Raw genomic sequence first — 10253 nt, forward strand, 5'->3', positions numbered from 1 at the left:
TATATATATATATATATAGTGAACATGATTCTTCATCATATACAGAGAGTATATAACATTGATTGTAAATTTAGAAAACAAAAGCAAAATTATAATTATTAAACTTGCTTTCTAATTTTTTACATTGAAAATATTGAAAGCATAAAAAATTAGTAAACATAATTCTACTTTATATTTTAGCTTCAGAAATGAAAATAATGATTTTGCTTCTGAGAAAGCAAAAGTAAGAAAATGAAAGAGTTAGTAAACGGGCCATAAGTGTGTTGTATGTGTGTGGTTTCTGTACTTGTAAACAGTATATATATTTTACATATATATATATATATATATATATATATATATATTTATTTATTGACACTAGCGGGAATAAGGGCAACTCCAATGGACTCTCTGAATTCAGTCTTTCCGAATTTGCTACATCAGCATTTTTCCATAACCCCGTCAGCATCTCCCATAGCCACGTCAGCGTTTTAGAATCTCCAAATTTTAACTATCGGATGTACTCCAATGATGCATTTTCGCTTTCCAAAAATATTAATATTTCAAAATTTAAAATAAAATATATTTAATTTTTTTACTTTTTCCTAATGGCTATATTTTTATCGGCTATATTTTTCATGTTATATAAACAATGAAAGGTTTTTTTTTGTTTAAAAAAATAATAATAAATATGTATATAATTATTTTTTAAAATTTTTTTTTTCAAAAAATAGGTTTTTGTGCCAATATAGCCGTTAAGGCATTGTTTGGGTCAGCTAAACAGTGCCTAAAATGGCTATATGTCAGTAGGAATATTTTAAAAAGCAAATTTAAAAAAAAAAAAAAAAACACTTTAGTCAAATTTTTTTTTTAAACTTTTTTTGTCCAAAAAAAGCCTTTAAAGCACTATTTGTGTCAGCCAAACAGTGCCTTAACGGCTCTTTGGTTCAATTATTTTGAGGAAAAAAAAAAAAAACTAAAATCAACCAAAAAATTAATTTTTTCCTTTCTTTTTCAGCCAAACATGGCTTACCAAATAATGTTCTGGGCTAAAACACTGTTTGGCCCAGAATTAAAAAAGAAAAAGAAAACTGATGTCGGCCCGCATGGCAGGCTTGCAAATCGCCAATAGGCTCTTGGTTTTTGGAGACTTAGATTAAGAGCCTCTTTATGGGACCCACTTTTCCCATATGCCATTGGAGCATTGCATCTTCAAATTTTGGGCTTTTTTCGCCAAAAAAACCCACTGATGGAGTTGCTCTAAGACCCGCCAAAAGGTAAGTGAAAATTTTTTACTTTTTACCACGGTTTTAAAATAACCGTGGTAAAAAGACCAGCCCAAATTATATTAAAAATAATTCATTTTCTACCACGGTTATTTTATAACCGTGGTAGAAAAACCCTCCTAAATTACTTATTAACTTTCTACCACGGTTATAAAAATAACCGTGGTAAAATCATATACTTACTACCACGGTTATTTTTAAACCATGGTAAAAGAATATACTTTCTACCACGGTTATTTTAAAACCGGGGTAGAAAGACCCGCCTAAATTACATTAAAAATAATTCACTTTCTACCACGGTTATAAAATAACCGTGGTAAAAGAATATACTTTCTACCACGGTTATTCATTAACCGTGGTAGAAAAGGTCTTCTACCAAGGTTTTAAAATAACCGTGATAAAAAATATACTTTCTACCATGATTATTTTGAAACCGTGGTGGAAAGGGTCTTCTACCACGGTTTAAAAAAAATCGTGGTAAAAAAAGGGTGGTAAAAAACTGTTTTTCTTATAGTGGATAGTTCTCTAGTTATATTTATTTTATGCTTTTATGTCGTTTTTGTGTCTTTGCTACTTTCAGGCTTTTATCCTCAAATCAATTAGAATCGGGAATTTTGGGCTTTCAAATGGAGATCTTAATTCGACTAATTTCCAACCAAAGTCGCAAGCTTTTTGGGCCAAGATCATTGAAATTTCGGGACTTAAATGAAGATTGATAGATTGGACCAAGACACAATTCAAGCCCAAGAGCTAATTGGGCCATTCATAAACGTACGATTGATCATCCATTCACAACTTATTGGCGATGATTGGTCGTCTTCATTGACCCCAGAATTTGAGCCCCAAAACAAAAGTTTTCTATCTCGACGATCGGACATCCCCAAGGGCGACTGATCGCCCATTGTAGCAGAGGAAACCACGGTGCGCGCGCAACATAGGCCTTGGCACTTGACGACCGGTGCTTCCAACTTTAAGAAGCCTAGCTGGCAAGGTTATTAAAAAGTAACTTTGAACCCTAAAATTATGGATCGGGTTGCAAGCCCTTGGTGCATGAATTTGGAGCCTCTTGACCACATGGTTGTGGATATACACTCCTATTTTTCATCATTTTCTATATATCATCTCACATTTTGGGAAGATATTTCTAGAGAGAGAAATATTGGGTTTTAGGGTTTGAAGAACAAGAATGGTGGCTAACTTGGAGATGGTGTTCCCTTCAACTATAGAGGCTTCCACCCTGTCCATAATCAACTAACTTCCTCACTAGGGAGTTGACGTAGTCCTCTCCAAGTAACTACGGTCTAATTTGTGTTCATATATGGAAAATATATGTACGTGTATAACAAGTTGTTTAACCTTGAAATTACATTTGTCATGCTCTTGATGAAATCATTTTCTTATCTTAGAAAGTTTCTTCGTCTTGATTGAACCAAAATCATCCCTATAGCGACAATAAGGATGAAGGTTAAGCAATGGTCTTAATGGCATGTGACGAAAGAACTTTGATAGGTCACGTTTAGGGAAGACGATACGGTGCCAAATTAACTTCAATCTTTTCATATAATTTGTTAAGACTTTTTCAATTGTCATGCACATATGAAGACAAATTTAAAGCCAATCACGGAATAATAAAAAGGCTCAAGGGGTCATATAAAATTGGCAAATTAGAAAAGAAAAAAAAAGAAAAAAAAAAAAACACTCCAAGACTAGAACTTTAGATATAATAATTTGGTCAATGGTTGTGTCGACATAGACAATGTCTTCAGTTTGGGTTCAATGGACAGTTTCATATGTTTATGTTGCAAGTTTTTCTTAATCATCAGCATGTGTATTTTTCTAGGTTAGGGTTTGGTGGAAAAGAGAAAATGCGAGGAGCTACGAACGGAAGGAAACTTTAGGGTTTGCTCATTGGTGGAGAAACAGAGAAGGAATGATCAAAGAAAGTTTGATTGATGCTTATTTTGTTATTTCAATTTAATATAAAAATGGAGGAAGAAATTGAGGCTTATTTTATCATTTCAATTTAATAAAAGAATGGATGGAGCCCATACTAGTTTTGGAGTGTCAATATCACCACCTGTATATGTGTGTGTGTGTGGAGAAGGGAGGATAAGAAAGAGAGCGCATTAATACATGAATAACTAAAGCAATAGAAATAATCATAATTCTTGCATGTAGCATTCAAAAAAAGGGACAAAAGGGGACCAACAAGTAGAAGTCAATTCCCGAACCACAACACCTTGCTGGACTGGCGAATCAAGCAAGGATCACATCTGGTGCGCTCTTGACTTCCCCAAACCACTGCTCTGCTCTGCTCTCAGGTCTTATGGATCATCATCAGCATTCATTTCAGCTCTCAGGTCTTATGGATCATCATCATCATTCATTTCAATGTGATACAGATCACATCTTTCTCACACTCCACCTACCCTATCTATCAACTACCCTCCTCCTTCATTACACTGTCTCTTCATTTATTTACCAAAACAAAAACCTACTACCAACTACTATCACACATTCCTACCCTACCCTCTATATTTTTACTAATTACCCAATAATCTCCTTTTCTTTCCCAAAAAAAAAAAAGAAAAAAAAAAGAGAGAGAGAGAATACCCTTTTGACAATGACACCCTTAGTCATGCAAGGCCACATTTGACAATGATCCTTTCCGAGCCTTTTTGCTTTATTGAGTCTTCATCCAACAACATACATCACATAGTGACATTACATTATGTGTGTTGTCAAATAGAAGCTCAATTAAAGAAACTTTTTTTTATATATATAAAAAAAAAAGGCTCAAAGAGGATCATAGTCCATAATGCATGCCACTTAGTAAATTACCAAAATGCCCTTTGCATATGGCAAGGGAGTTTTTCTTGACAGGGAAAGAGATAGAGGGAGATTTTGGGTAATTGGGGTATGAAACCCTAATCAGCTGGGTGGTGGTGCAGCTGTTGGTTCTGCAGAAGAGCCAACAACACTGGCATTATCGGGGCATGAACCACCACCACAGCCACCGCCGCTAAGAGCAGCGTTTATCTGGTTCACAGTGTTGCATAGGTGGTTGTTGATGGCGGTCACACTCGAGAGATTGAGCTTTGCAGTTGGTACTGTGCTTGCCAAAACTTGCAGTCCTACTGTGAGTAGACAACCAGAGTCAGCCACATTTCCATTTGCTGAAGTTAATGTCTCACTGTTGATGGCAGAGTCATTATTGGTATGTCCGGTGGGGACGATGACAAACCCTAAGGGAAGTAGGGGAATGCAGGATAGATCCTCCCCACTCATGGCTAGCTGGATAGCATCAACGTTGACGGTGGCGTATACCACAAGGCTGCCGGAGTCATCGGTGCAGCTTTCCTGCAGGATGAGCTCTACATTCTGGGATGAGTTGCTTGCTACCTGCATCCAAACATTAATGTATATGTATATATAAATATATGTCAATGTGTATTCTCAAATTTTATAGCCACTGAGCTAAAGTTTGACGGAAATTGAGAAGAAACTCTTTGATTCTGCTTAATTTACTATATTGATAAGCAAAATAAATAAATAAATAAATTTATGGAGTTTTATGAATTTGTTATCATGCACATGCTTGAAATTTTTTGATGACAGATTCTTTTAATCCAATGAAAACTCTCCATACTCATTAGTCTAATAAATATTTTAACAAAAAACTTAGACATGAGTTTTGAACTTTTGATTAGATGGACAACCAAATAAACCATAAACCTAGAGTATCTAGACGAAACTTATTTTCTCTTTTAATATGCACTGCTTTTGTCCATGCTTAATTTCTCATACATATATACATATTCATATGTATATGTTGCTCTAAAATAAGAATGTTTAGTCTGGTAGAAAAAATATACTTACATTGACACGAAGAAGAGAAATGCAGTTGCCAGGATGAGAGCCATTGGCGATATGAGCCACCTCATGCAACGAGTTTCCATTAGAGAGAACCTCCAACTGAGCTCTGCGACGCTCGTCTCTCAAGAGATCAAAGAGCTGGTATTGAGAATATGGAAGCCAAGTAGTGGAGACAGCGCTTAGGATTAAGCCATTAGGCTGGCCAGGCTCAAGGATCTTCCTTGTGGTAATTCTAACAGTGTCTTCAGCATTGTCAGAAAGTGCTGTCCATGACTGCCCACTCGAAGTGCTTATGTTCACACTGAATGTTCTTATCATTCTCTGCGCCAGATTCATCAAGTTCTTTCGTGCTTCCGGAGATGGTATTACTGTCATTAATTAATTAATACCCAATTTTTATTATTAATACATAAAATATACAAATAGTTTGGATATCGATGAAAAATTAGAAGGGAGAAATAAGCACCTCCAAGTTCGGATATATTTCTGGCCATAAGGCTTGCAAATCTCTCACATTGTCGCCCTAAGACTGCTAACCAACGTTGTGCTCCAAACGCGATTCCGGTGTCAACAAACTGACTGAATATCCGATGGATTGGCTGTTCCTCTACCTCTGCATGTTCTACCCATGTAACCTGTATTTAATTACAATGCTAATAGAGTCAATGCCAGGATAATGTTTAGATGATCACCATATATTTTAACACATAATAATTAATATGCTCCAATTTTTATGATATATGCACCCATACAACAAACAAAAAAAAAATCTATGATGAGGATGCTTTCACATTATTTTGTGTTATGGTTGAGAGTAATCATGGTTGTGGATGGCTTTATTTATATAGAGAGAGAGGTATGCGGCATAATGTGGTGTTCCACAAGTTTAACAAATGAAAGAGAATAGATAATTAACTTCCGAAAATGAAAAATAATAACAAATAGATAAATGATCCAAAACCTAAAAAATTAGAGCATGAATAATCATAAAATTGGATTAATTCAAAGACAATTACCCTTGAGTAACCATTGGGCATATCTTGAACGATGCAGCCCGAGGGCCGTCTGTTGTATCTTGGAAAGGAAGGCTGCAAATTTTCATGGAAGCTATCCAGTGGAAAATCAACAATCACCCAACTTCCTTCCTCCACATTTTGTTGGCAATAACGAAGAAAATGAGCCTCCCTAGTCAGCACCAAAGGTGAAAGAACTTGTAATTCTGCATACATCTGCACCCAAAAAAACAAAGGCACCATAAATAAACTGAGAAGAAATCAAATTTCTAAGACTTCCAATTTTATTGAGATATATTTATATATATATATAGTTATATCTATCGATGAAATACTCACCAGATGAAGTGAACCACTTGCATGTCCAGAAACTCCTGAAGTTATAATCTGAAGTGTTTTTGCTCTGGAAATGATTGAAGGGAATAGTTCCATCCATTTGTTCTGAAATAGGAAAAAAGAAATTAGAATTTCAACATAAGTACTAAGGGACAAACATTCTTCTACATAAAATAAAACTCAATCAAACAGCAATTCTTTCAATTAAAAGAGCTTCAAGCAATTGTAAACAAATTTTCCAATTAATTAAACAAGAGGGTGTCTTACTGCATCTAGAAATGCATCAACCAGAGTAATGCTGTTCATTATAACAACAGCGCTGTGACGGGTAGCTTCCGTCCTGAACTGATCATCTGAATGCTGCTTGAGGCCCATTGGCCAGGGAAACATCCTCGCGTGCTCTTCGACGTTTAGCACTTCCTTCCCATTGTCATTGCTGCGGAGCCAAAGAGGCTCGCCTGCCTGGCACATCTTCACCAGTTCATCCATTGATGTCACTGCAAGCTCCAATGCTAGAGATTTTTCCTCTTCCATGATCAGAACTGCCCCAGGGAAGTGGGGATTTTCAGACATCAAAGACATTGGGATAATATCGGAGCAATTAGACATAGGCTCCTGGTACTGCCTCGGATAGATACTCATATCCAAATCTAAGGAAGGCGGAAGAAGAGGAGGAGCCGGTCCCATTGTTTGGAATGGCCGGCCACCGTATCTTGAAGCAAGTCCGCAAACACGTTCAAACTGTAAAACAATACTATTATCAGTACCCGAGTAGGGACAGAGTAAGTATGTGAGTTATTTTGTCACGAATACAAATATTAGTAAAAAGTATAAACTGCCAATAACATTTCATCTAAAGAAATTGCTATTTGTTTAAAAGTTTATAAATCAGTTTGTGTTTTCCAATGCCATGGATAGAAGAAGGAATGGAGCATTTATTCCTATCTATAAGGGTCCAAACAATCCATGATCAATAATGGCGCATTGTGGTTTAATTAACTTGGGAAAATGTATCATAAAGTATAACTGGATTTAATTAATTACTATTACCATAGGAAATAATGAACATTTATTTTTTAATTACCAAAAAAAATAATGAACATTTTTTTCAGTGGGATACTACATAAGTAGGTACTCTGCCATATTCAATATTTTTCTGTCCTTTGCAGCATTATATAGAAATGATCATGTGTAATGCAATATGCCAATTGACACTAGCTACCTCTTCTTTGAGCCTGGCATTTTCGAGGCGAAGTTGCTGTTCATCAAAGGCCATATCTGCGAGTATGGCCGAACCACCACAATTAGGGCATATGATGTTCCTCAGTGCCGCTTGCAACCGATAATTTTCATTTCTTAGGTTCTCATTCTCTGCTCTAAGAATCACATTGTCTGAACGGTCTTGTTGTGCCTGTCATTAAGTTCTCCAAGAAACAATTTTCAGTACAAAGAAATTAAATTCGATAAGTGTTAATTAATTATCGTACGCACCATGGTGCATTATATGCGCAATAAAAACCCAACAAATGGACTGTTTGATAAAGTATTTAGCTTCATAACCCTAACCCTAAAAGGGCATTGCATTTAAGTGGCGCTTCATTGCAACCCCACTGCGTATATTAATGGCATCACCGAGCGTGAAAGCCACCCCGGAGTTAATGAGATTCTTCTCATTCTACAGTACGCATGATGGTGGCGTACGCTCACAGTCACAACCTATTCAGTTTAGCCTTAAAACGTTAGTGTATGTAATAAACACACTCTCATCGGGAACTGTGCTTGGGTTGTGGGCAACTGTACTTGACAGCTGGCCCATTTTAGGGTTACCATGAAAGTGAAAGCATAGAGAGAGAAAGAGAGTTGTAATGAATGAATGAATGAATGGAGGAGTGAGTGAGTGCTAACGTGCGCACCTTCATCTGGGTTCGGCGATTCTGGAACCAGAACTTGACTTGGCGTGGCTTCAGGCCTAGATCTTGGCTCAGTTTTAGGCGTTGCTTGTCATCCGGGTGTGGACATTCCTTAAACAAACTGTAAAATTAAATGGTTAGAGTAAATGTATAGAGATATTTATGCTCAATGGATATCTTAAAGTTTATATATATATATATACACACACACACATACATATGTGACAATAATGAACTTTATACATGATTTAAATTGAATTTTCGAGAGTGGATATAACAAGTAATGAAATTTATGGATAATTTAAATTTTAACTTTCAGAAAAAGGAGCTAGAGAGAGATTTTTCATCATGGAGAGAGAGATTAATGGGCAATGAACTTTATGCAAGTTTTAGATAGGAACGAATTTTCATATAGGGAGAGGATTGTTTTTTTTTTTTTTTTTTTTGTGGGTGAATAATGGGTTTTGTTAAAAATATATAAATTAAAATTAAGTGGTAATGAACTCACTGCATTAGCTAGAAACTTTTAGAGAGAGAAAATAAGGAGCATACGATTCCATTTCTTGGATCTGGCGAGCAGTGTGCCTGTGGTAGCGTTTCTTCTTGGGCGGTTGCAGCTGTTGCTCGCTGTCTTGCTCATTCCCTGACACTCCTCCTTCTATGTGTTCACTTCCTGAACCACTTTCCTTCGATGTGTTCGTTTCTTCTTTCTATAGATTACAAACAAATATATATATATATATATATATCAGCCAATATACATACATATAGAGACCGTGTGTGAATTTGTTGGATTTAGGAGGAAAAAAACTTACAGGAATGGCAGGAGGGAAAGTGTGGAAGCTGGGCATATTAGCCGCCATGAAGTTGAAGTTAGGGTTTTGTATCTGTGACGAAAAGAGGGAGTCTGAAGATACAACATTTCCACCCATAGATGACAGCACTTGACAATCTCCATACATGATTCTTCCAATTTTCTTTTTACTTCTGATCAACCACACACAAAAAAAAAATATCAAAAACTTTTTGCTTGCTGTTAGGTCATATATATATAAATATATATATATAGTGTGTGTGTTAAAAAAGACAATGAAATTTTGAAGGGTTAAATCTATGACCCACTCACATATATACAATGAAAGCCCTACATAACAATGAAAAATTCTAGGAAAAATAGTTCCAAGAACATTAATTTTCTAGTAAAAACCTATTTAAAATAATAAATAAATAAATAAATAAGCTAAAAATCAGAAGGGTTTGGATTTATAGATGAGTTTTTTTTTTCTGTTTTTGAAGCTGAAAATAAACTTCACCTGCAAGGTAAAACATTAACATTCAAGGAGTGTTGAGCCCCAAAACCACCATGAATGTTTGAAAGAAGAGATAAATAGGAACCAGAAAACGGAGCAGAAAGAGATTAAATGAGATTCGAGAGAGGTTGGAGAGAGAGACGAGTGAGAGTAAATACCAGTGTCGGTTGTTCTGGAAATGTAGAATACTTAGCGCTTTCTCTCTCTCTTCACTAGCTGGACCGCCACACCCAGTCTCTCTCTCTCTAGAAACTATTTCTTTCTCTCTCTACAACTTCACACAGTACTCTTCTCTGTGTGTTGTTGTGTGTTAGTAGTGGGGAGAGTATTAATTTACAGTGGATGGGGTAAATGGGAGCTTTAACTGCGCTGGAGAGAAACTGATCAAAGCCCATTAATCCGTCTCCTATTTTAGTGCACGTGGCAGTTTTTTAATGGGCCAGAGAGCGTTTCACGTCAAGTGTGAGCAAAGTCAAACCTTTCTTTCTTAAGTCTTGTTTACTTTTAGTTCTCAAAGACGCTTCCTCACTCTCATTTGAAGCG

At 36.1% G+C, this 10253-nt stretch overlaps 1 protein-coding gene across 2 annotated transcripts; it reads right to left on the bottom strand.

Moving 5' to 3' along the window:
- Positions 1 to 3375: 3375 nt before the first annotated feature.
- On the bottom strand, positions 3376 to 9996 carry LOC132285647 (homeobox-leucine zipper protein ROC3). 2 transcript variants are annotated; one of them, XM_059787842.1, is made up of 11 exons: positions 9869 to 9996; positions 9216 to 9387; positions 8953 to 9110; positions 8404 to 8521; positions 7713 to 7901; positions 6758 to 7231; positions 6494 to 6595; positions 6158 to 6370; positions 5608 to 5776; positions 5145 to 5509; positions 3376 to 4667 (listed from the first exon to the last, which is right to left on the bottom strand). In XM_059787842.1, the coding sequence occupies exons 2-11, from the start codon at positions 9360 to 9362 to the stop codon at positions 4197 to 4199; spliced, it is 2406 nt and encodes an 801-aa protein (XP_059643825.1). In that variant the 5' UTR covers positions 9363 to 9387; positions 9869 to 9996; the 3' UTR covers positions 3376 to 4196. The 2 variants fall into 2 exon arrangements, with proteins under 2 accessions (XP_059643825.1, XP_059643826.1); XM_059787843.1 differs by lacking the exon at positions 9869 to 9996 and adding an exon at positions 9714 to 9859.
- Between the last annotated feature and the right edge of the window lie 257 nt (positions 9997 to 10253).

Source organism: Cornus florida, unplaced genomic scaffold (genome assembly GCF_030987335.1).
Source record: "Cornus florida cultivar Cherokee Brave unplaced genomic scaffold, ASM3098733v1 CherokeeBrave_3.0.0_Hap2_Chr11, whole genome shotgun sequence".
Classification (NCBI taxonomy): Eukaryota; Viridiplantae; Streptophyta; class Magnoliopsida; order Cornales; family Cornaceae; genus Cornus; species Cornus florida.